Raw genomic sequence first — 25,906 nt, forward strand, 5'->3', positions numbered from 1 at the left:
CTGCTGAGGTTGCCCAGGATTGCAATGTCCAGGCAGGTTTGGAATCTATGCAGAGAATGAGACTCCACAAATTCTCTGGGCAGCCTGGTCCAGGGCTGCAGCACCAGCACCCTCACAGCAAAGTTTGTGTTTTTTACGTTCATTCCCTTTGACTTCAGGTTGCTTGGCAGAGATATGTGATGTGTCACCTTCAGCTTTTCATTGCTGTGCAAGCTTCTGTGCTAAACTTCACCTATATAAAATGTTAACAGAAAGCAGCATTCTCTTAAAGCAGTGCAAAAATATCTGACATACAGCACAGGAATAGTCTTTTCTCTGAAGTTCAGAGCAACCCCTGAGTCATCTGGCAGATAGATCCCATTAGCCTCAATTAAAATATGAGGAGAACATTAGCAGAGAGCTATCTCTGTAGGGGTGAGAAGAGAGCCCTTGAGGAGAAAGTGCGGTAGGAAACCATAGTGCAGCATCTCATGACAGTGAAATGTCATGATATTGGAATTAACTATCCAAAACAGGGATTTTGAGTGTTGAACTAAGAGAATGGTGGCAATTTTTTTTCTTCTTTTTGATAGCTGATGCTTGCAGTGACAGGAACATTTAAAAACATGTGCTTCAGTGCACTTCTGGATTTTGTAAATACCAGCCTGTTCTTCAGACGTTGTACTTTACAACAAAATATGAGGTTTTTAATTTAGAAATATTCCTTTGCTTGAAATAGCAACATCTCATCTGGGGGATGACCCACTAGTCCAGTTAGATAACTCTAGGATTGTAGAAATGCAGTAGCAATATTTGTCTGTACCTTGCTGACCCTCCATGCATACAGGTAAGACATTCATGCATTTAGCCCCTTAGGTTAAATACAGTGATTTTAATCAGAAAAGGTGAGAGGGAAATGTATTGCTTGGAGTCTCTTTTCCATCCTGAAATCCAGGCCCTACCTCAGTGCACATTTCCATCCAGTAAGTTCCTTATTACATGTTTTATGTTCTAGGTCTTGATGGTCCATTGCATAGACCCAGGCAGCTCTTAAAGCTCCTTTCATCACCTTAATGATGCTTAGGCATCTCTAGGACCTTCATTGAGAACATCTGCCTTGCAACAGAGCTATGGCCCTTGTGTCTTGTAAGAGCAGTCCCTGGTTATTCCCAATGTGTCCCATGGCTCCACTTTTCCCTGTCATTTAATCTTTATTTCTCTCCCATGCTGTTCCCTCATCTCTGTAGGACAAGATACCAAAGAATAAGGGCTTGGTGTCTCCATTTCTAGCCACTCAGCACAAGGATTTAGCAGACACATGGGCAGAATTGGCTTTGGGGACAGGTATCTGCCATGCAGAGTCCCCTTAGGAGCTGGCTGTATCTGTGCTGCAGTTATTGCAAACAAAAGATGCATTTGTGAAACTGAGCAGAACACAGCAGCAGTCTGCTGCTCAGCCCAGAGTGTGTGAGTCCACCAGCCTTATGGAGGAACACCCTGGATTCCCCTTCAACTGAGGCAGAAATACAATTATTGGTGCAGATTAAACCATTCTCTGCTGTTGCTTGGAGAAGGCTGAGATCTGGGGTGAAGGGCTGGTCAGACCACCGTAAGTGTAGCAGAGGAGAGAAGGAGGCCTGGACTGGACAATAAAAGATTTAAGGGCCTGTACTTATGTTGCATTAAGGTGGGAGCTTTATACAGTCTGTTGAATTTGAGCTGGCAAATCATGTTCTTTTACAACTCCCCTACCCCAGGCTGGTGCACTCATAATTTTCTGAAGCAATTGTTGTTTGCACTTAAGTTTCCCACACTTGGTCTTTCTGCAAACATAAATTTCATGGTCAGGTTTTAACAGAAACCTTCCTGCTTCTGCTTGGGTGGGCACATGTAGGGAAGAGCAATCTTTGGAAAACATCTGAATTTTGTCATAACCAGAGAAAAAAAAAAAAGGCAGAGATCTGGTACTTGGAATGAAAGTCTTTGCTAATACCAAGCACAGCCGAGCTTTTGCAGGGCAACATGAAGTATAGATTGCTTTAACCCACTTGGTTAAGGTCAAGAATGAGGTGACTCAATATCATGGCTGGTTGCAGACCTGCTGTTCCTCCATACAGAACTGATTTGAATATTGAACTATGGTTCAGTGTTGTTGATTTCAACATGTGATGGATCAACCCCACAATTTAACAGCAGCCTCAACTGTCCAGAGAACTTGCAAACTCTCCTGGCAGAGTTGTGTAAGATCAGAAGGTTATTTAGTTTGGTTTGTTTAATGGGCTTGTAACCTCACCAAGCAGAGAGACAGGCTGCATGTCAGTACAGACAACTTCTCTCCAGCTTTAGTACTCTGCTGAGATCACAAGTATCTTCAAGAGCAGATCTTTAAGTTTGTTGAAAAATTTCTGTTGGTAACGTGTCTCTTTGAGGGGCTGAATTACACCAAAGCTCACGTTTCCACTATGTACTCCTACATAAATCAGGGATTTTACTTCAGGCTTGCTCTGCAACCTTGAAAAAGTAGTTTCACCTTTTTGTCTGCCTCTAAGAAGACAAGAGTTAGAAATTATCTGACAGCAAATACTATGTAAAGATAAGAAATTCTTGTTGTTATAAAAATATGGAATTATGTGAGTTACTACAAATACTTGTTATGTCACTATCATTAAATTAGTAGTGGTGGGAGAGATCTGCAAGAGGAAGCAGAGGACTGAAAGGACTGGTTTACTTGACTTAAAAGGAAGAGAAAGGCATTAGACAATTACAAATCCTCTTTATGGTCCAGTCCAAGAAAAATATTCAATTAAGTTATATTGATGGTAATAGAGTGATCTACCTGGTAGCAAAACTGGAGGTAATTCTGCTACCATTTCTCATTATTCTTATTATCTACTACCACATAAGCAGCAATCCAGAAGTGCCCCGAGTCAGTCTGTACCCAAAGCGAACATCAGCATCCTCCTTGAAAGCATTCCAGGCGTAACCAGGGTTGTAAAACAAAACAGAAAGCTGACGGGTTTATTGTGATGCACATTACAATCAAGTAGTTATCTGGTGGATCATCTGCTTTTTATGATCCATGATGAGAAATATAGCTGTCATATGAGGAATAGATTTCTCATCATAAAACTTACCTCTGTAATTTCAGCACCTGAATAAGTGCTGCCTCAGGTGCTGACTGTGCCAGTAAGCACTGTCTGTAGAGTGATTTCCCCATCTGTTCCTCCTCCCTCCATCCAAATGCACAGTTTGGCAACAAGTGTGCTTCTGCACCTCCCTTTCCTTCAGCAGCTGCTGCTCCTGAAGGTCTCCTGTGGGGTGGTTCCTATGGGAGAGCTGGTGATGCAGGAGTTCACCTGGGGAAAGAAAAGCCTTTGCTAGCTCTGTAGGTCAGTTCTCCTGTAGATAGGTGGTGAAACAACCTCTCAAGAGGAGATTAACTCTTTGGTGGAGCAAATTACTTCAAGTTGTTGCAGCCACTGGAAGGGGCTGAGTTTAACTCAGGTTTCCAGCACTTGGTGACATGGTTTAGTGGTCATGAGGTCTTGGGTGACAGGTTGGACTTTGATGATCCTTGAGGTCTTTTCTAACCTTATTGATTCTGCGATTCTGTGGAAAGCTCCTGGCTTATGTAGATTTTGTACCTCTGCATTGGTTAGGCTCTTGACATCTGGGTTAGATGTGTAAAGCACTTAGATGTTCAAACTCCTTGTGCTGTATTCAGCAGCTGAGGGAACTGGGGTTGTTTAGTCTGGAGAAAATGAGGCTCAGGGGAGAGTTTCTTCCCTTCTACAATTCCCTGAAAGAAGGTTGGAGTGAGTTGGAGGTCACTCTGTTCTCCCAAGTAACAAGTGACAGAACAAGAGGAAATGGCCTCAGTTACACTAAGGGAGGTTTAGGTTGGCTATTAGAAGCAACTTCTTCACTGAAAAGGCTTCTCAAATGCTGGAACAGGCTCCCTAGTGAGGTGGTTGAATCACCATCCCTAGATATGTTTAAAAGATGCCAAAATGTGGTGCCATGGGACATGGTTTAGCCGTGTTAGCGTTAGATAATGGCTGGACTCAATTGTCTTAAAGGTCATTTCCAAACAAAGCAATTCTATAATTCTGTGTACAATGCTTTCTTGATGGGAGAAAACAAGACACACATTGAGGGTGTAGATCAAAATCTCAGCTCCCCAAAAAGCTGCAGTGGTTTCACCACTCTCCGTAAGGCTTCTGGAATGAATTGCATGGATGTTAAAAGCAAGGAAACTTCTTCGTTTGATGTGATTATTGAACCACAGGACAAATTCTCCTCTTGGATCTGTGCTGTGGACCCCCTCTGTTAGGGAGTTCTATATTTCAGCCTGCTGACAGACATTGTTACATACTGTACTCTATTCATTCCTGTTCTACTGACCTCTGATAGACCCGTGCTCATCTGAACCCCTCTGCCTTGCCACTTCTACTGGTGAGACTCCCAGCTGGGTGCATGGGTTAGCTAAAATGGGTGTTTTTCACCAAAAAAAAAAAAAAAATTCTGTACTGCTGCCTGAAAAGGGTGGATCTGGAGCCTATTTAGTGAGCCTAAGCTACAATTGACTTTGAAAGTAATAACTTATGCTTGGAGCTTCCTTAGATGTATAGCCAAGGAACTGTCTGACTGCATGTGTTTTTACACATCTTTCAGCTAAATTAGAAATCCAAGTACAACATGCAGTGTGCAGAGATATTTTGGAGACTGGTGACCTTCCCAGAGGACTTTGGGCCAATAAACCAGCCAGAGGGTCTCCTGGTTTCATATAACCTCTCTTTTTTGCCACACGTGGTACAGTGGCAAATAGTAAATGGAGTTTATTATATCTTAATTAATTAATCTGAAGTATAATTTGCCCCAGTGCTGGCAAGCAAACTGCTGGAAGGTTGATTAGTGGAGGGAACCAACTGTGCCAAACACCCTCTCCAGAGATGTGGCCAAAGATTGAAGTACATTCATACATGTGAAAACAGAAAAGCCTTGGGAAAGTAGAAGACAGGGATTGCACTGAGCTGGGGAGTAGGAAGACAAGGAATGGAGCCTCTAATGAGATGGGGAGGAAGGAAGTGGGGAAAAAGAAAAAATAATTAGAAAAACATCAAAGGGAAGATAAAAAGAATCATGGATCAGAGATACTGAGAATGTCCGAGGACATTTGGTCTAAGGAAGAACCAAGCTGGTTACACATCCTGTGTTATCTGCTGGTGCCAACAAAAAAGAGATTAAACCAAACCCTGAAGTCAAGAAGAGACTCTGCTGTTGAGTTTAGCGGTCTTTGAGTCCAGCTAGTGGGAAGAAGACTAAATCAAAGAGATGTGCAGGCAGCTCATTTCTCTCTGCTGTCAAATGTGAATTTAGCCCAGTGGGATTCCAGCAGCAGTGCTGGGGAACGTTACAAAGCTTAGCTGTGTTTAGCCCACTCGGTCACTGGCTTGGCCAGGCTGCTGCTGATCCCAGTGAGAGTTTGCATAAGAATGTTCAGATCCTTCCTCTCTCCCCAGAAATGGAAATTCCCTGCCCAAGTGTCCTGTCAGACAGTTTGAGTGGGGGGATTGGACTGGCAGTGCAACTCTAGCATGTTGGTTAGCACCTCTGACACTGTAAGGTGGATGATGTCCACCTTGAAGATAGCAAGTGAAGCACTTAGATTTGTGGGAAGACCTCGATTTCAGAGAAGTGCTGAACTTTGTATGAAAATGCATCACTTAAGGCACACACCTCAGCAAAAACTACCTGATGAGCACAAGAACTGTCTCTAAATACGCTTTTAGTGTGTGGATTAGAATGTCTTAAACATTATACACGTTGCTGCACTTATTTTTCTTCTTATGTAGACAGGCACGAGCCTTCCCTGTGTTGTACTTTGTCTAGTTCACACCCATGCAAAACACAGACCAAGCAGGAGTAAATCGAGTTGGTTGCACCTTTTGGTGAGAAAACTGAATAATCATTCTGGATGCAAAGCAGCTGAAAACAATGTTCTTTTTTACATAACATTTGCATGCCTCCTAAGATGAACAGATTTCACACTGTTACTACACAATGATCATTACAGGCAGGCAGGGTCCCATTAGTCATGTAGCTGGCCATTTTGGTGCCATTAGCAGAACTGCATGCTCAGTTCTAGTACATGTGCACAAAACCAGCCTGCAGTAACCTGCTTAGGATTGTTCAGAGCATGGTCCAGAGTCTCAGTCTTTATTGCCATATTGATTTATGCTGTTTTGGTAAGAGAACTGAGCTAGGAATGAGTTTGGTTGCTTGACTATTCAAATAACAGGAGGCAAAAATCTCCATGTGCTACTGGGGCTGAAGACTTTCAGCACTGCCATGCATGTGGTTTAAATACTGAACTCGGTATGATGAGCCAATGGGACAGAATTATAGACTCAGACCATGGAAAAGACCTTTAAGATCATTGAGTCCAACCGTTATCTAACTGTAACAAGGCTAGTGCTAAACCCTTAGCACCACTTGATCAGCATCTTTAAAACACCTCCAAGGATGGGGATTCAACCACCTCCCTGTCCAGCCTGTTCTAGTGTTCAAGAAGCCTTTCAGTGAAGAAGTTTCTTCTAATATCCAACCTGAATCTCCCTTAGTGCAACTTGGGGCCGCTTCCTCTCATCTTGTCACTTCCTACTAGGGAGAAAACATCAACCTCCACATCACTTCAACCTCCTTTCAGGGAGTTGTAGAAGGGAAGAAGCTCTCCCCTGAGCTTCCTTTTCTTCAGGTTTAGCAATGCCAGTTCCCCCAGCCACTCCTCACAAGACCTGTTCTCCAGACCCTAAGAAGAGGGATACCCCACTTGGTGGCCAGCTGTAGGACACAGTTCACATGAGGAATAAGCAGCTGCTGAAACTGTGTGTTTAAAATACTCACATGCAACTCACAGTGTCACTGCAAGGCATGAGTCTTTGCCATGAGAGATTCCAAACCAGGTTGCAGTAGCTCTGAGAACGCTTAACTGCCATTTCTCTGTTGTGCATATCACTGCTCTCATCATTTCTAATATGTATGTTGGGTTTACTTTTTCCTCTGCCTCTACAAACTTCTTTGCCTTAAAGGACTCCTGAAGGAAGTAATTAAAAAGTACATGGAGGAAAACTGTCAGAGTAGAAGGGGCAGGAATCCAAGGTGCTTTAGGGAGGTGCCCCAAATGCTCTTTTGGATGGTTATTAATTTTTTTCTTACTGTAATTTTATGACGCTGCTTATGTTTAATTACTGATGTTTTCCTAACCTGTGTGACAGGCGTAGTTTGAGGAGCATTGGCAATGATGGAGCCATGGAAGTGCTGTCTGCTGCCTACGTGCTCAAGCAGGCAGTGTCAGGAGACAGCACTGCCTCTTGATTAGATCTGAGGTGCTTGAAAATAATCCTGGCTCTGATTATTTAAATAGAAACAGTGCCAAAAGAGGCTATGAAAAGTCAGAGCTCGTTCAGTCTGCTGCCTGTGTGGAATAAGGTTTAGTTTTCAAAGGTACAATTGGTTTGATTGGTTCATAGAATCACAGATAATTTCTGTTGGAAAAGACCTCTAAGATCATAAAGTCCAACCATCAGCCTAACACCACCTTGGCCATTAAATCATGTCCCAAAGTGTCTACATGTATTTTTAACACCTCCAGGAACAGTGACTGCACCATCTTCCTGGGTAGCCTGTTCCAATGCCTGACCATTCTTTCAGTAAAGAATTTTTCTCTTTATATCCAATCTAAACCTCCCCAGCACAACTTGAGGCCATTTTCTCTCATTCTGTCATTTTGTACTAGCGAGAAGAAACCAACCCCCACCTCACTACAACCTCTTTTCAGGTAACTTTTCAGAGAGCAATGAGGTCTCTCCTCAGCCTCCTCTTTTCCAGACTAAACAATTCCATTTCCCTGAGCCATTTCTCACAAGATTTATTCTCCAGGCCCTTCACCAGTTTCCTTGCCCTTCTCTAGACATGCTCCAGCAAGTCAATGTCCCTCCTGTAGTGAGGGCCCCAAAACTCAGCTCAGTATTCAAAGTGTGGCCTCACCAGTGCTGAGTACAGGGGCACCATCACTTCCCTGCTCCTGATGTCCACACTATTCCTGATCCAGGCTAGGATGCTGTTGGCCTTCTTGGCCACCTGGGCACACTGCTGCCTCATGTTCAACTGGCTGTCAACCAGTAACCCCCAAGTCCTTTTCTGCTGGGTAGTTTTCCAGCCACTGTGCCCCAAAGCTAAAGCTTTGGGTTGTCTGATGCCTTGGTTGTGTGCTGCTGCAGTGAGGTGTTGTGAGTAGTGTGGCTTAATGGGTGGTAGCACATCATCAGGACATGAAACCTTTTCTGGTACTTCCCTAATAGTAAGTGGAGGTTTAATTATTAATTTGCGGATCCTACATAGTGCTGAGGAGCTTTTGTGACAAGTCTGAACACTTTTCTATTTATTTTCTTAAAAAAATAGATGGGATGGTGCAGTTCTAAAAGGTTCTGATGAAGTCTGATGCCTTTTGGGGTAGAAAAAAACTCAGGCAAGACAGCAAGCACTCCATTGCAGGCTGCAATACCAGGGCTCTGCATTATCCCTCCTTGCAAATGAGAGTGTGAATCCCTGCCTGAATGAATGGCAATGATATGAGATGAATGTGTTCTGTGTTGCCAGCCTTTGCAGACTTATGATTGATATCAGATTATCATATTTTGTTCGTGAATCTGTCTTCGTAAAGCAGGAGGTTGTGGGATCCTGTGATCACACAAATCTCAACGTTTTGATGTGTGAAATTTTTGCCCTGACCTTTTACATGCAGAGAAAATCCTTGAACATGTGGAAATGAAGCCTTCAGAGTACAGAAGATACACCAATAAACTCTTGAGTTTTGTTACTCCCAAGTCAATAATAGGCAGCTGGAGGAGAAAATATTTGTATCTTTATGTGAGAGAGGCTATGAAAGAAAATCCAAGGGCAGAAACAGAAATGAAACTTTAGACAAGAAATGCATGGTTAAATAATTAAGGTGCTGAATGTCCTCTCCTCCTTGGAGAAGTTTGCTGCTGTGGATGGAGTTGCTCCCTACAAATCAACAGCAAGGAATTAGGGCGAATGATGCCAGACACACAGTGATGTGAATTCTCCATCTGGTTTATTAGCAGTAAGCTATATATCAGAGGAACATAGTGAGATACAGCCTGGCTTCTCTCCTTGCTCCTCCCTCTCATTCCAAAGTTCTGGTAAAGTCATCCCCATCCTGCTCCCCCAGTAAAATGGGGGAGGCAATGCTTTCTTGCCACTATAACATCATTACTGTTGCTTAATGACATAAAGCTTGTGTCCTTCTCTGGTGTTCTTCATAGTCATTAAAGTGCAGCTGTGAAGCTGTTCTGATTTGTCTCAGTTGTGTTACATCTCATTGAAGTCTTACTCAGGTTACAAGTGGAATGAAGCTCCCAAGATGTTCTTCAAGTGTTCTTCCTAGATTCTCAGTGGATGTATGGCAGTTCTGTCATTCATGGCCCTGTGTTCATTACATTACATTGGAATCCATCTAATACTACTAAGCCTTAAGGATTATTGGTGACTTGCACTGTAACAGGAGCTGCAAGCTGTAGGTGAATTCTACCAGAACATTCCAGGAGGTGATGTTTGACTCAGACAGATTTCCAGAGATGGGGCTGCCATTGGGTGTTTGTGCAGTGTCTGTTGAGACCCTTACCTGTTGTCTCTGCCCTGCCAGAATGAGAATCGGGATTGGGGTTGCTTCACTGGGGAACAACTCTGTCTTTCACACCAAAACTTGGCAATAAGCAATTCCTCTGCAAATGGTCTCAGGAGACACTTTCCCTGTAAAGGAACCAATTGATGAATGAAGCATCTCATGTTTTAAATGCTTTGCAGGTGAAAGCATTGGAGTTCTGAGCCTATGCCCACTGCTGCATGTGTCTGAGGAGTTTGCTTTTAACTGGGAAACTACAGGAGTGGTAGATAAGGCAGGGCCGTTAGAAAATTATGTTTTCCTCCTTCTGTAGTGCTTTTTCATATTTGACTGCTGCAGGGTGAAATAATGAAGATTTTTTTCTTTTTTTGTTTTTTTGGTAACAGATACAAAATTCCTTTCTTGTTCAATTGAAAGAGTTGAAGAGAAAGAAGGTGATGGAAAGGACAGATTTCAACAGGTGGTATTTGCATTTGGGGATGCTTTGGAAGGAAAGAGGACCTTATGCATGATTGTCAGGTATATATAGCAAAGGCACTGCCAGATCAGGAGAATTTTATAGCCAGCTACTATGAATGGTAATAGCAATAAACGAATCTGCTTTGTACCCCTGCTGAAACTGGCACTGTGAGCTCTAGGGGAGCTTTCTGCTGGTTTAAAGCTTATTTCAGCATAGCTTCAGCCCTGTTAGCAAGCATCTGCTGTGGTAGTTAAACTGTCTCCCAGTCCCTGCAATATCCACCATGAAATTCAGAACCTGGGTGAAGAGAAAGCTGGCAGTGGTGTGTGATGGGTACCACTGGGAAAGAAAAAGGAGCCACTCTGTGAGGATACATAGAGAATGCATGGGGGAAAGTGAGAAAATAGTCAAGTGAGAAAGTGGTTGTAGCAGAAATGAGAAGAGAACAAAATCTCAGGGTGAGGTGATGTTTTGAGGATGAAGGAGAGATAGGGAAGTAAGGCTGGGTTTAAGAGGAACAGAAGAATGGTGCTCAAAAGAGAAATGGAAGTAGCTTGAGTGAAAGAAAGATTGGGAGAGATATCAAATTAGGAAAGAAATATGTCTTACAATAAAAAGAGATAAATGTGGTTTTACAGGAAAATAAATTAGCCAAAACATGGAAATATTTAAACAAGGAAAGAGAGGGAATTTAAATGCCAATGAAATGGCAGGATGGAAGAGAACAAAATACTGGTCTTTGAAAGAAAATTGAATACTTGTATTAATTTTACTGATTTCGTGGAAGATTTTGTGGTGTGGGGGGTGTCTGCTCTGAGAGAAAGTGAAAGATAGACTAGGAAAAGCTGTGATTTTTTTTTCCAGGCTTTCCTGCACAGGAAATGTAATAGGAAGTTATTTTTTATTAACCAAGATTGGACAACGTGCCACAACACAGCCACCAAAAATGGTGTGGAAAATCTGTTGGGTTTGTTTTGTTTTGTTTTTTTTTTTCCAGTAGAACAGGTGGCCATTGGCCAGCAGAAGTCTAAGGGTCAGATTATTGAGCAGCAGGATCAGTGACCTGAATAGCTATTGGAATCTGTGTGTCTTTGAGTACATTCTAACCAACCTACATTACAGGCAAAAAAAGAAAAAAAAAAAAAAAACAAAACAACCTGAGCACCTTGCAGCTGGGATCTGTAGCCATTAATAAATTGTTTTGTGGTCTGTCCTGTCTGCCTGATGAACACACAAAAGGGACTTCTCCGATTGCCTTTAAAATTATGGAACTAATTGATATTATGGAGATACTCTGCTTGCTGAGCAATGTTTTGCAATCAAAACTGTCGGGTTTCACTAGCAACCATGAAATGTTGATGCAGAAGAGCCGAAACCATGAGAGCCTTGGACAGTATTCTGGAGGTTGTCAGGTGGAGTGATCCTTTGTGTTAGCCTGGCCATGTTGCTGAGCATGGGTGAGGGCTTTGCTCTTCCAAAAGCTGTGAGATACTGTGACAACGCTCAGCCCATATCTCTTAACACTCTTGCAAGGGGCTGTGAGACAGGGGAGAGGGGAGCACAGTGCCTTTGTATGCAGCAATAGCATGGGTTTCATCTGCAAAGGAAACATTCAGCTGACCACCTTTCCTGGACTTCCCAGTAACCAGTGTTTTATCTTCTCGGTCTCAGTTGAGCACAGATGCTGGATAGAAACATGTTTGTTTATGGGCAGGAAATGCATAATAAGGCTTTTTATGGAGAAAGCAGGAGTTTGGGATGTTAAATGTGACCTGCTTTGTTGTACACCAGTACCTGCAAAGGGTTATTCTTTGTGGTGTCCTACTTGGATTCAAGCACTAAACCTTTCATCAAAGTAAATCTGATTATTTTGCACATGCTTTTCCTGAAAGGATGTTATGATTTTCTAGATGTTTGGTGGCTGGTGATAAATTAGGCTTTTATGATGTCATGTGAAAGGCCACTGCTTGGACTTCCTTCTCAGCCAAGCGTGCTGGAGAATACATTTGGGACTACTCAGAATCAGAAATTGTCCCACCTTGTTTTACTTTAACCCTTCTGTGGATCATTGTTTACTAACTGGAGGTGTGCAAGCAAAGATAGCTTCACTTCAGCAGGCAGAAACCCCACTGGGGCCCATTCTGAGTCCCCTCCATGTACTGTCTATGAAAGGATTTACTTTTTTTCCCTTCAGCTCATAAGCTCCCTTTAAGGCTTTCACAGCTTAAATTCTCTCCATATATTGTCTGGGAAAGGGTTTTCAAATCAGATTGGAGGTTTTAGTGAAAAAAGTGGAATGCAGTAAGGTGCAGGGGAAGGTGATGCTTCCCATAAATTCAGGCTTATGAGTGTGTAGAGGGTGGCTGCTTCTAGAAACCAGCCAGCAGTAAAGGCAGGATGTAACTGTTTTGTCCAGAGAAGATGGGAAGAGAGAATCTGCTCCTCTCTGTCCTTTCCCCTCCAGTCTTACCACGAGAATCAGGGGTCAGAGGTTCATACATCAACAGAAAAGGGAAGAAGGGGGGTGTCAACTCTCCTGCCCAACATTTGGACCTTAGGAAGAAATTCTTCATTATGAGGACAGTGGAACACTGGAACAGGTTGTCCCAGAAGGTAGTGGAAGCCCCATCCCTGGAGACATTCAGTGTCAGGCTTGATGGTACTCTGAGCAACCTGGTCTAGCTGGGCATGTCCCTGCTTACTGCAGAGGGGGTTGGACTAGATGAACTTAGGAGGTCTCTTCCACCTCAGACCCTTCTATGATTCTATGATTTTGAGTAAATTAATATTTTTGTTAGGGAAAATATCACAGCACATCCTTAAAAAAAAATATTATTATGTTACCATAACCAAGGCTTCGATATTTTTCAGAGGTGTTAATAGGCATAGGGGCAGTAAATTCACTGCAACCAGAGCATTCTGTACAAGATAAAGAATTCATCCTATGGAGGAGTGATATCCCACTAATCACAGAATCAGGAAACAGTTTGGGTTGGAAGGGGCCTTTAAAGATCACCTAGTTTTAACCACCCTGCAGCCAGCAGGGACATCTTCAACTAGAATGGGTTGCTCAGAGCCCTATCCAACCTGACCTGGAACGTTTCCAGGGTTGGGGCATCTACCACCTCTCTGGGCAACCTGGGCCAGGGTCTCACCACCCTCAGCATCAAAATTTTTTTCCTTCTATCTAGTCTAAATCTCCCTCTTTTGTCCTGTAACAATAAACCCTGCAAGTAAATCTATCCCACTCTTTCTTATCTGCCCCTTTAAGTACTGACAAGCCACAATAAGGTCTTCTAGAATGGAGCCTCAGGCAAACTGAGAGGGAAACACCCACCTTGCTGCACCCAGCTTCTGGAATTCTGCTGGCAGAAGCGGTGCTTTTCCTGCTGCAGGGGAACACCCATGGGACCCTGAAAAGCACCTGTGGCCCAACATGCTGCAGGATGGGAAAAATGTATTTGCTGGGAGGATGCTCGAGCACTGGAGCAGGCTGCCCAGAGAGGTTATGGAGTCTCCTTCTCTGAAGAGATTCCAAACCCACTTGGACGCTGCAATCCTGGGCAACCTGCTCTGTATGACCCTGCTTTATCAGGGGGCTTGGACTTAGATGATCTCCAGATGTGCCTTTCAACCTCTGCCATGCTGGAATTCTGTGCCAGAGCTCTGCTGAACCCCGTGCAGGATGACTCCTGATAAGCAGGCTCAGCTCAGGATCCAAAGTGAGCAAAATTCAGCACTGGTTTCAGGGATGTGGAGCTGTAATTTGGGAGGAGTTTTATCTGGCTGGCCAGGATGTTTTCTCACCCCTCATTTGGCGAATGGACAGACCTGAACGATGCTCAACCCTGCATGGGGCTCTTGTGCTGGCAGCTCTGCTGATGCTTGCACCATGCCTGGGGTCCACACTTGTTCTCCATCCAGGGACATGCAGGTTGTGGCCTTGTGTCCATTAACTAGGACACCACCACCATCCAAGCCATGAGATTCTGTCAATGAGGCACCCAGAGCTGCCTCCTCCTGCTTAGCCACTTTATCTGTGGTGTCATTGGGGCTGCCAGAAGTGAGCCTCTTTTCCCAGAGCAGAGCATTGTTCCCAGTCTCCGGCTGCCCTGCTGATGGACAATGCCACCCGTCCCGGCTTCCTGTGCAGACCAGACAGCTCACTGTTTTTTTCATGTCTCTTATCACCCGTGTCACTGAGAGAGGGCTGGCTTCAGCCTCAGTTGGGACTGATAGGCAGCAACAAGGTGGAAAAGGCACAGAGCAGGGAAGGAAAGAGGAGAGGATGGAGAGCAGCTCCATCACTGCTATTGTGGCTCTAATGTTTATTGCTGCTCCGAGTTCATTTGCCTTAACCCTTTAGAAGCTGGTCAAATTGAAGATTAGCAAAGCGATAAGATAAAGCTGCTGTTCTAACAGCCTTGGTCCCTAGAGGAAAAGCCAAGGCTGTGCTCAGGTTTTATTGACTGTGTGGCTCATGTTGATGCCTTATCGCTAGAGGATGGTTGATTCCTGAGATAAAACCTTCCCCTGGAAATGTCCATCCTGCCCTGGTCTGTCAGAGGTGGAGGGACTCAGCACCGTGCGGCTCTTTCCCCAAATCTTTCTTCCCCCTCCCTTTCCCACTCAATGTCCCTGTAGTAAAAATGGAGCTTTCTGAACAGGGAGAGGGTTTGCATAGGAAAACATGATGGGGGAAGAGAACATTATGGCCCTTATTTAAAATGGCTTTTAGTTACACATGAGTTTCAGCCTACTGGTTGCTTTTACCTTTTCCTGTGGTTCTTTGCAAACAATACCGTCTTTCTATACAAGCCTGCTGGCCCCGGAGTGGAAAGCAGCCTGTTCATGCTGCATTAAAACAAATTTAGATCAGGAACCAAATTCACTGGCATTCCTCTATTCCCTTGGTACCCTGACTGCTCCACAACTTTGCTTTTCTAGGAAGAGTGAAAAGAAAAAATGAACATGGAGTGACGACACATCATGGCTCATCTTAAATTCCTGAAGATGATTGCTCTGCTCCTCATTAGGCTTGGGCTTCACTCATTGACAAGGTTTATCTTCAGTCTGCTGATACTTACTGTGGAGATAGGAGTCTTTTGCTTTGCAATTATCCTGCTTTTTTCCCCTGTTACTATGGATATTATAACAAACACGACCCTTTGCAAAGAATCCAAGCCAGTGCTCTCTGCCTTGAGGATCTCCAGAAGTACTTACAGAGCAGGGCTTACTGCTGTGACTCCTTCTGGGAGCTGAGCTTAGCTAAACTGATCACTGAATTGTGGACGTTTCCAGGCTCTGCAGCTCTGGGTTAATGAGACCTTGCGACTTTTCTTAACAGAGTGCACAGAAAATAGTTTGGCTGTTCCATTGCTCTCCACATTGTACCTGGTTTAAGTCATGATGTCTCCAGACTTGGTGGCAAGTGCAGGAGGACATTCAGGAGTTAGAGTGATGGTGGAAAACTGCTTTGTGAGCCACACAGGCAGTCGCCTGACTGTCTGCAGCTTTTAAAAGGCTGTTCTCTGAGCAGTGAGCTGTAGCAGATATCTGTACCTATTGTGGGGATGACTGAGATGTGCCTCATGATCCCTCGCTAAAGGTTGCTGTGAAAAATGCTCCAGGATGTGCACAAAAGGGGAGACTATTTCATAGGATAAACTCTGAAATATGTATTACCAAGATAGAACTTCTCAGCAGGGCCTGTTGTGAACAATGTAAGGGGTGATGGTTTAAAATTAAAAGAGATTTCAACTACATCTAAGGAAAAAAAGTGCTTTACAGTGAAGGTGGTGAGACACTAGCCCAGGTTGGCTAGAGAAGTGGTAGAAGCCCCACCCCTGGAAACGTTTCAGGTCAGGTTGTTTAGGTTTCTGAGCACCCTGCTCTGTTTGAAGATGCCCCTGCTCACTACAGCGGAGTTGGGCTAAATTACCTTTAAAGGTCCCTCCCAACCCAACCCATTCTGTGTTTCTATGATAATGGTGAAAACAGAACTATGAGTTAATATTGTCTCATCAAAGTAGCTGTGTTTATTAATTTTTCTTTTAATGGAATGAAAGGCAACATTTTTGGAAAAAAAATTAGGAAAATAAACCATAAGCATGGTTTGTGGGAAACTTTGTCCACTAGACTCTTGAAACCCTTCCTGACAACTCTTCTGAAGCAAAGAAGTGCAGGACTAAACAGGCGAGGCAGAGCCTCTGCCAAGCTGAGTTTGTGCTCTTCACTTGCAGGAGCTCTGATGTAACAAATCATCTTCCACGCGGTCGTGCTGACTGTGGACGTAACCCTGGCCACTTTTCAGCAGCAATAAAAACTGTTGTGTGCTCAGATCAAGCCTGTTTATTTTTAGAGGTAAAGCCTTGTGTGTGCTGCAGCGAGTGGAGCTGGGCACAGTTCCATCACAGGTGTCTTGCTGAGGGCTTGAGCTCAGCTTTATTCTGCTGTAAGAGAGCAAAAGCTGGTGCTCAGCGCTGGCTCCAGCCAAGGCACGTTGTAAAGGGAATCAGCTGAGCTGCAGTAACAAAGGAAACCTTGGCCTTCTTTCAGGCCATGCTATCTCCCTTTTTTTCTCACGTTGTCTCAAGGCTTTGGATTTTCAGCTGAAGTTAATTGAATAAGGCAGCAGCACACTGCGCAATGAAACCAGATCAATTGCTGTGCCCGACAAAATCGCAGTCATTATGACACTCAGAACTGTAGCTCAGGAAATAGGATATTTACATTAAAATACTTTACCTTTTTATTTTGTGGCTTTAAAAACAAATGTACAAATGCCCAGCAGCTGCATTGAATAGCAAATTCCTCTCTGCTTTACCTGCGTCTGTTTGTGTGTGTGACTTTGGACAGTCAGACTGAATAATCATGGTCTGGATAATCAGAATTTGCAATAATGGGGTATTTTCTCACTTACAGCAAAGGTAAAACAGTATACCTCCCATCAGATAAAGTGGTTCTTTTCTCCTAGAGGCAGACACAGGACAGTGACAATGTATATATAGCTATAAGAGGGCTCACTTTCATATTTAGTGGCAACAGAGAATTTGACTGCTGTCTTTTCCATCTTCCTTACCTTTAAATATTTACTGGAAGGTTATTTCTAATACTTAGCTTGCAGCCAAAACTTACCATTATTGTTCACTTCTCTTAATTGTATTTTCATGGAAAATAAGGTTTTGTTCCTCCCTGAATGGATAACTAAAAGCCTTTTTGGTGTTCCCAGGTTTGCAGACCCTCAGCTCAGTAGCTGAATCCTCAGGGTTTTCACAGAGTCCTCCAATGGCTTTGGTTTCCTGTCAGTGCTTAAAGCCCAAGGCCCACAAAGTTATCCTGCAGGAATGCAAAACACCAAGTGGCATTGTGTGTCTTTCCATTGGGAACAGGGATCCTGGGCAGTTTACACTCAGCAGCAGGAGCTGTTTTTTGAGAACAAGCCCCATCCCACCCCAAAAGAAAAAACAAAAAAAAAGAAGAAAAACAAACCAACCCAAGTTTTCAACAGTGGAAACTCACCTCTTCTCTTTTTTACTTTCTGATCTGGTGTACCTCCAGAAAGTAAAGCCCTAACACTGAAAAGTCAAACACTTCAGTGACTGGCGTGACAGAGGAATTTTGGTTGTGGTTTTTTGCGTTACTTTTTTCCTCCTGGAAGCCTGACAGACACATCTCTAGTTTCAGTGAATAATATAAACAAGCAGCCATTCTGCTCCACCAGGAACTTTTAAAAATATTCTTATTTTATTGTAATTACCTTATTGTTTTCATATTATGAGCTACTTGTAGAAAAATACAGGAAACATGACTGCAATACAATCCTTTAATCAGGAATAGCTTTGCTCCAGTCATCATTTCCATTCAGTGTGAAATTTTTGGCTAGTAAGAACACAATTAGACCTTGAATTTAGGTGTAATACAGTGTTACTATTAGGGTGTCAGCTGTGCTGTACCTGGTAACTTCTGTAAGAGAACCTTGTATAACCTTCCAGGAGACATTTTGTCCATAATACTATTTTCAAGTCAATCTAACTGCAAGCTCATGTTTCACAGCACACAAACTTCTGTAGGAGAGCCACTGAAAATCTTTTAACCTAACTCAGCTGGGGAATCTCTATTATCATATATATTAAATCCTCTTTTTTATCTTTTTTTTTTCTTTGCTCACAGATGATGCCATAATAGCTTTTGTGCACCACTGTTAAAGGACAAGAACTTTTAAAGGGAAAACATTTTTTTATACTTGAACATTTTTTTTATACTTAAACATTTTTCTATACTTAAATGGTTTTAATACACTTGTTGGTTGTGTTATTTCTGTGTACTGCAAATAACTCCACTCTTACGGATTCACAACCTTCCCCCAGCCTGCTTTTGGCCTCTTCAGCAGCTGAGTGTTTATGATTCTGAATGAAGGGCTTGAGTTAGGTAAAGTATTATTTATTTTTTAGATAAACTGTTTTAACAAAAAGCATTTGTCTAAGTTAAAAGACTGCTCCCAAGCTGTTCAGCAGCAGAATGCAGCTACCCATGGCCAGCAGAAGCAATTAATTCCCTTCTTCCCAGTTCATTTTTGAAGTGGGAAGCCAGCATCCCCAGATAAAGCTGAGTTTCAAAGGATGTTTTCACTGTAAAGATTGTGGATGTAAAATTATTGCTTACACAGCATTTATGAAAATGAAACTCTGCCTTTTAGGATGTGGATTTTATGACTTAAAACTAGGTGGTATTAAAATACTTCACTTCCAGCTAATGGATGGAATTAGGACTGAATAAAAAGGAATTGTTTTTATACCAAGATTATAATTTTAAGAAGGATTTCCTCATTTCCAGACACATATATACACATGTATTTAATGTAAATTAGACCAAACTCCAGATAAAAGGCATACTCCATGACCACATTAGGGTCTGGTCCAAACTTTATCAAAGCTAGTGGAAGCCTTTCCCCTTTCAAACCCCATTTTCTGATCCATGCTCACACCACCCTCAAGGGGACCCCATGCAGGCTGATGCAGTTTTTTGCAGGACCTGACCTCAAATGTCTGCTGCAGTTTCTAAAAATCCATTTAGGGGTTGCAGTAGGAAATAATTTAATCTCCTTTTATAAAATCAGGGCATTTTTTGTTTTCATGTTGTTTTGTTCTGACCTGCTTGTTTACTCTTTCCTGAAGGCAGGCTGAAATGTTGTCAGCCTAAAGCCTGTGGTAGCACAAGCACTGCCGGGAATGGCCTGGGTAGAGACGTTTGTTCCACATCCCTTCCTTCACTGCGGTGTTTCCTTTGGTAGACTTCCTCTGCTGCTGGAAGTGAGCTGACTTGCTTTCTGGAGCACAGTTGCAAAGAAGAATTTCCTACATTTTACTGCACAGGATGAGGGGATATTGGAAGCTAGCATGACCCAAGGCACACATGCATGAAGGATAGCATCTGAGAAATGTGGTGTAGGTAAAATCCTACACCCCAGAGCTGCTCCTTTGCTCCACCTCTGGTCTGAGAGTGGGAAAGGGAGATGAACAGTCCCTACATGTTTCTGGAAAGCCTGCTGTCTTACCAACACAAAGTCAAATGCAAGAGTAGAATTCAGCCTTAGCCTTGGGTTAGTTTGGTTTCCTTTAACCCTGGACAGATATTACTTCAGTATTTATTGCTACAGATAAGCAAAGCTTGGGAAGAGAGATAATATACTTTATTAAATCAACACATACCATTAGAAAAAGAATATTTAAACACGGGTTTTGAATTTTAAAGGAATATTTAGTCATCTTTTTTTTTTTTTTCATTCAGCCAGAAGTGCAGTGGAAGGAGTTTTTGTCAATGTTTAATTTTGTTGTGTTACTTTGGTTTACTGGTTGTGGGGTTGTTTCGGTACGGCAGCACTTTTAAGAACAGTAAACCAAATATGACCAAAGACTTGGCTTCTGTAATGGTTTCAAGAATCTTCTTTCCTTTTATGAGATATTTAGACTTTTTCTTTGCATGCAGATGCTCAAAATACACTGGGAAAAAATATGTAGGTGTTCAAAAGCTGGCTGTTTACTACTGTCATATATGATTACCCATATTCGTACCAGTCAGCATCATCTGCCTGTGATCATGTTTTTATTTGAAAGAGACTCATTGTTATGTTTACTCTGTGATTTACATTATTTAACAAATAGTGGCAGGGGGAAACCAATTTGAAACAGCTCATTCAAGAGCATGACTAAGCTGTACGACAACTTCTCATGAAACGTTCACCATCTCATGGCTGTCAGGCTGGAGCTCCAACCCTGTGTGTGTACCAAAAAAAAAAAAAAAAAGAATAACTCTTTCAGTCTGAAATAGCCTGGTGAAAGGATGCTGCCTCCTGGTGATTTACAGGCACATGAGCTTCCACTAAAATTGCATCTTGAAGAGAAAAATTTTGTCGTCTGACGAGCCCAACAGCGGCTGACAGGTTAGCATGAGCAGTGGAGAGGTCCATCTAGGTGGGGAAGGTGGATGCTTCTCACACCTTTCTTCTTCTCTGCAGGACTTTCTGCAAGGGGACAGTACCAAAGCCAGGCAGAAGCTGAACTGGAAGCCAAGAGTCACCTTTGATGTGAGTGGCCTTTCTGGTGTGCTTTGTACCTGCTGCATATTTGTGCTCTCTGAAAGCAAGCCACAGGGAAGGAAAGGGAGGGGGCACCTCTGTGTGGGGCAAGTTGGCCACACTGAGAAATTCCACTTTGAGTGACCCTGCCAGAGTCCTTTCACAACAGCCATCATAGCAGCAATGGGCTAGGGTCACTGTGGGAAGAGCCCAGCAAAGCCCTGCCCCCTCTTTGTCGTCCTCCAGGGGGCTGGGGCGCTTGACATGTTCTGGTGTTTGTTCATCCCCTGCACTGGGGCCTCATCTGCCTCTGTATCTTCTCACAGGAGCTGGTGAGGGAGATGGTGGATGCTGACGTGGAGCTCATGAGGAACAACCCCAATGCCTGAACCACAGATGGCCCTGGCAGGAGCTGTGAGACCTGTGTCAGGGGTTGCAACTGCATGGCCAGCACTCCCATGAGATGCTGGGCTGGGGCGGGTAGCCACTCCTCCCCACAATGGTTTTATTGCTAGCTTACCTCTGAGTGAAAGCTCAGTTTTATACTCCCCTCCACATTCTACACCCTCCCAGTGCCTCTGGTCCCACACATCATCCCAGGGTCAGCCCTGCCTGGGCTAGCTCAGGATCCTACCATTAACTGGGGAGGTGTCACCCCACACCCCCCAGTACTGTACCTGAAGAACCAAACGGCCAGTAAGCCTGATGAATCCCCTTTTTTAATGAAAATTCCTCATTCTATTACCCAGGCCCTCCAGCACATCTTTAGTACTTTCTCCTACTCAAAAACCAAAAGCGTTGCCTGTCCCCCACCTTCCCTTCCCCCACCTCCTTCTCCAGCAAAAGCAGCAGCAAGCCCCTGTGGCAAACGTGGCCTCTCCATCCCTCCGGCCCTAGCTCCACCGCTTCCCCTCCTCTGCCTTTCCTGCACACTCCTTGTTTTCCTTTCCTGCAGCCTCACCTCCACCCTCATGGCCGGTTTCCACCACTTCAGCTCTGTAAAAGTTGGAATAACTCAACCTAACTCACAGTGAAATCGCCTTTTGACCATGCTGAATTAATTCCTAATTGCTGGAATTGCTTTCAAACCACTCTAAGGGGCCTTGTAAGCACTCTCCAGGTCTTTATTTCAGTGTCAGCCACAGAAAGCCTTTTTGTCCAAGACTTTCGCAATCCATAGGTTTTGGATGGCTTGATTTTTGTCCTCCTCCAGAATCAACTCATTCCCCTTCCACACTCTTCCTGCTTACTATAGACAGCCCTCGACAGGAACTTTAACCATCTCAAAAGATGACTTAAGAAATATAAATAAATAAATAAATAAACAAAGCAAGTTTAGAAAAAAAAAAGAGAGAGAATTTTCAAGGTGAGTAAATATTTTTGCATGTTTGGTGCCAAGTACCCGGGTTACCCTGAGGTCGTTGAGCCCATATGTTTCCCATGGGTTTAGAATCTTTCACTCACCAATTTCTCCAATCATTTCAGCTTTATGCCTCAAAATGAGCCAAGGGGAGGTGCCCTGGGGGATAACGGTACAGTGGTGGGAGGCACAGGGCAGGAGAGACATCACCTCCGAGGGCACCTCTTGTTTTTGTATTTTGTATTGAGGAGGGACAGCCCTGTTAAAAGCCGACGACGCCGGGGGAGGGTGAGCACAGAGCTGGAGGCTGTGCCCTGATGCCATTTAGGGATGGAAAGGATGTGGAGGGACGGGATGGGTTTTGGGAGCAGCCTGCTAGAAACCGGGCTGCAGGAGAAAAGCAGGCATTTGCCAGAGGCGCAGTGCAAAATACACGAAAAAGCGCGGAGTTGGGAGGAAGGTGCAGCGGTGAGGGAGTGATGCCCCTGCCCCAAGTAGACCCTGTGCGTGGGAACCTCTGCAGTCCCCTGACTCCACACAGCACAAACTGGAGCCGAGCAGGACTCCAACCCCCTGTCCCATCCGTGGGGATGTCTGGAGCAATCCACAACACCTTGCACACCTCGCTACTGACACCAACACGCCGTGTACACCCCCACGAGTGGGTCTATTTACACACTCCTGAAACTCTTTTCCCCCTCGAAGGGGTACGATTTCGCGGCTGCCTCTGTGTGTGTGGGGGGGTGGTTTAGAGTCACATAACAACCCCTCCTCCCTCCCCGTGGATGAGGGTCCTTTGCATTCGTTGTGTCCCTCGCCTCTCAGTGTTTACGCAGTGTAGGTCCACAACTATGCATCCCTCTCCCATCGCCATCAGTCTGCCTCCGGCCCTGGGGGACACGGAGAGTGGTGCCGAGAGGGAAGGGAGGGTCGAACTCAGCCTGTCCCTTCGCAGCCCCTCGGTCGTGGGTGGCAAACCTTTGTTTAAAAAAAAAAAAAAATAAAAATAAGAATTAAACCACTTCTCTGACAAGGTATTTTTGCGTTGCTATTTTTCGTTTGTGGAGGTGCACTGGGAAGTTTGTTGGTACATGGAATAATAGGTCACACCTCTGCAGAGAGCTGGGAACCTCTCCTAAAGCTGCCAGTTTTCCTTCGATCTCAGGGTTAGGTCTTCTTTCCTTTGGCACTTCTAACCGTGGAGCAGTCAAAAGAAGTATTTTATGTCTCCAGTTTTGGTTTCGCTCCTGGGGATTGAGGGGGAAAAGGTCCTGGAAGATGAAAATTGGTTCTAGAGCTAGCGGTGCCCCCGTGCTGGATGGCTTCTTGCTGCTTTTGTAAAATAATAGTAATAATAATAGAAGTAATAGTAATAGTAAAATGATAGTAATAATAATAATAATTATGATGTCGTTGTTACTGGTCGAGACAGGACAAACGGACCCATCTCAACACTGCCCCACTGCTTCGGACAGTTTGGAGAAGGTCTGAGCTGCTTTTTGGTGTCCTCACCAGCACCGTCTACATTTGAATGAAATTTCTACTGAAGTGCCGATGTTCGTGATGACCACGGGGTAAACGAAATAAATCCATTAAAGTCCTCAAACACACACCGATTTAGGGTGATGGCCTCTAGGTAGTTAACATCTCACAGACCAGTGCTCTGTACATCCCTTTACTGTTTTTGCCAAGTGGTTTGTGGGTGCAGGCATGGAAACTACATCCGTCCTTTGCCCATCTCACGTCCCATCTAGGGTCTTTAGAGTTTCGTCCATTTAAAAGGCAGCTCCGGTAGTAACCGAACATCCCCTCCTCTCCCGTCCCCCCCCCCCCCCCCCCCCCCCGCCCCCCCCCAATTCTATGCCTTTCACTAGTATGCCAGCACTAGCCAACAAAACAGAGGGCACGGTGTTGCTTTGATTGGCTTCCCCGGGGAGATCTCAGCCCGGCAGCACCGGCGGGGAAAAGACGGTTGATCACAGGGAGCGTGGAACCAGGGGCCTGCCGAGGGAACCTCGCTGCCTGCTCCGGGCCGGCCTGTCCCACCCTACTGCGGGGAGCAGCGGAATGGCAACGGCAGCGCTGGGCGGCGGGGGCTGCCCAGGCGTCCGCCCCGTCGGGAGTAGAGGGTTGGGGCGGGCAGGGAGAGGAGAGCGGGCCTAGCTGCGGGCCAGCAGGTCGATGAGGGTCGGAGCTAGCTCTTCCTGCAGCTCTCTGGCCACGAACCGCGGAGGCCAATCCCACTCCCCCTCATCAGCCCCTCGCCCCCGCTGTCTGGAAACCGATTTGCCCAAGGTAAAAACTGTCCCGAAAGCTTTGTTGTTAATTCTTCCAACACTCCACCCCCCCCACACACACACCCACACCCCCCTCCGAGGCCTTTCAGGGGCTTCAGTGTCCTTGCAAGGAGCAGGCAGCGCGGTGGGTCAGGAACACAAACTTCGGGGTGGGGGGAGGTTGTCGGTCTAGCCTCTGGGTCCACCCACCACCCATCTTCTCCTCACTCCCGGCGCGGAAAGGCCGGCGAGACGAAGCCAGGGGGGTTTCCTCGGGGTCGCGGAGCAAAACTGCCAGCGCCATCTAAAATTACATCTTGTGCTGCAGCACCAACAAAGGGGTGGGTAGGGAGAGGTGGGGGGGGTGGACAGACCCGCTCCTCGGGCACTCACACGCCGGGGTGGGTGGTGGGAAACGGCTCCGCGATTGCGTACAGAGATGGATGGATCGCTGGAAGTGTATTTAGAAAAAACAAAATTTAGGGGGAGTGGAGTTCCCCTCCTCTTTCCAGCTCCTCGCACATAAAGGAGCTACTCCCCCTGCACAGGAATGGAGGTTACATCCCCTTTCCTATCGACACCCCGGCCGGGAGGGCAGGTACCAGGCTGTTCCAGGGTACCGCGGGGAGAGACGACCGGCCTGGCTCCCCGCGCACTCCGTGCGGCAGGTTCGCATGGATGGGGGGCGAGGGGAGGCCTAGGTCCTGCCTCCCCCTGTGACCCACCCCCTTCACCTGCAATCGTGCGATGCCGGAGCGGTGTCCGCAGACACCGGCGGCCAGAGACAGGCAGAGCTCCAGGCTTCTGACGGGTGGAAGAAAAACATCTACAGATTATTCGCAATTGTTTGGTGATGGGGACTGGGGAAGAGGTCGCTTCGCAGCGGTAGACGCTAATTGCAACCTCTGCTTTGCTAATGAGTTCTCGCCGGTTCATTCTGCACTCCGTGTGTGTGCCCCCCCCCCTCTCCCCTCCCCCCCCAGTTTCGCCCCCGGCGGAGCTTTTGAGGAAGGGGAGGGCGGGAAACGGCGTCAGGAGAAAGCCGTATTTTTTCTACAATTTGTTATTGGGTTTTAAATCTATCCCATCCTTCAGATGCGAGGTTGGAAGGGCTGGCTGCGAGCGCTTCTATAAATTCTCGCTTTGGGAAAGCGGCGAGAGGCTGGTTGGATGAGAGGGGTGGGAATACCCGGTCCTGTCTGCAGCCCACCGGGACCTCCAGCCCCACGGTTCCGTCGGCCTGGGATTCACACCGTCGGAGCAGAGAAATGCAGATCTACATACACATCCACAGGAAAAAGAATTCCACTAGAAACCCACACCGAAAAGGCAGCCTCGAGTGTATTTACACTGGGCAATCTTGCCAGCGCTGGCGTTGTTTAAACAATTTTCTTCTGCCTCGGACGATATTATCAGTTCTTTTACATTATCGCTCGGTGGAAAACAGTATTTTCCTTATTTCAAATATTTATTAAAAAAAATAAAAGTAAGAAAATTAAATTCGGACGCTTAAACGTCCTGGCAAGTAAATAAATCGTAGAGAAGA

At 45.1% G+C, this 25,906-nt stretch overlaps 1 protein-coding gene across 1 annotated transcript in view; it reads left to right on the plus strand.

Annotated features, from left to right (window-relative positions):
* GMDS (GDP-mannose 4,6-dehydratase) overlaps positions 1-21,113 on the plus strand; it is a 357,646-nt gene extending 336,533 nt beyond the window's left edge. The window contains exons 10-11 of the mRNA XM_054381971.1: positions 20,665-20,733; positions 21,051-21,113. Of these exons, the coding sequence (XP_054237946.1) occupies positions 20,665-20,733; positions 21,051-21,113 (132 nt within the window). The remainder of the gene's footprint in view (positions 1-20,664; positions 20,734-21,050) is intronic.
* The last annotated feature ends 4,793 nt before the right edge of the window (positions 21,114-25,906 follow it).

The sequence above is a fragment of the Indicator indicator genome, chromosome 6 (genome assembly GCF_027791375.1).
Source record: "Indicator indicator isolate 239-I01 chromosome 6, UM_Iind_1.1, whole genome shotgun sequence".
NCBI classification, from domain to species: Eukaryota; Metazoa; Chordata; class Aves; order Piciformes; family Indicatoridae; genus Indicator; species Indicator indicator.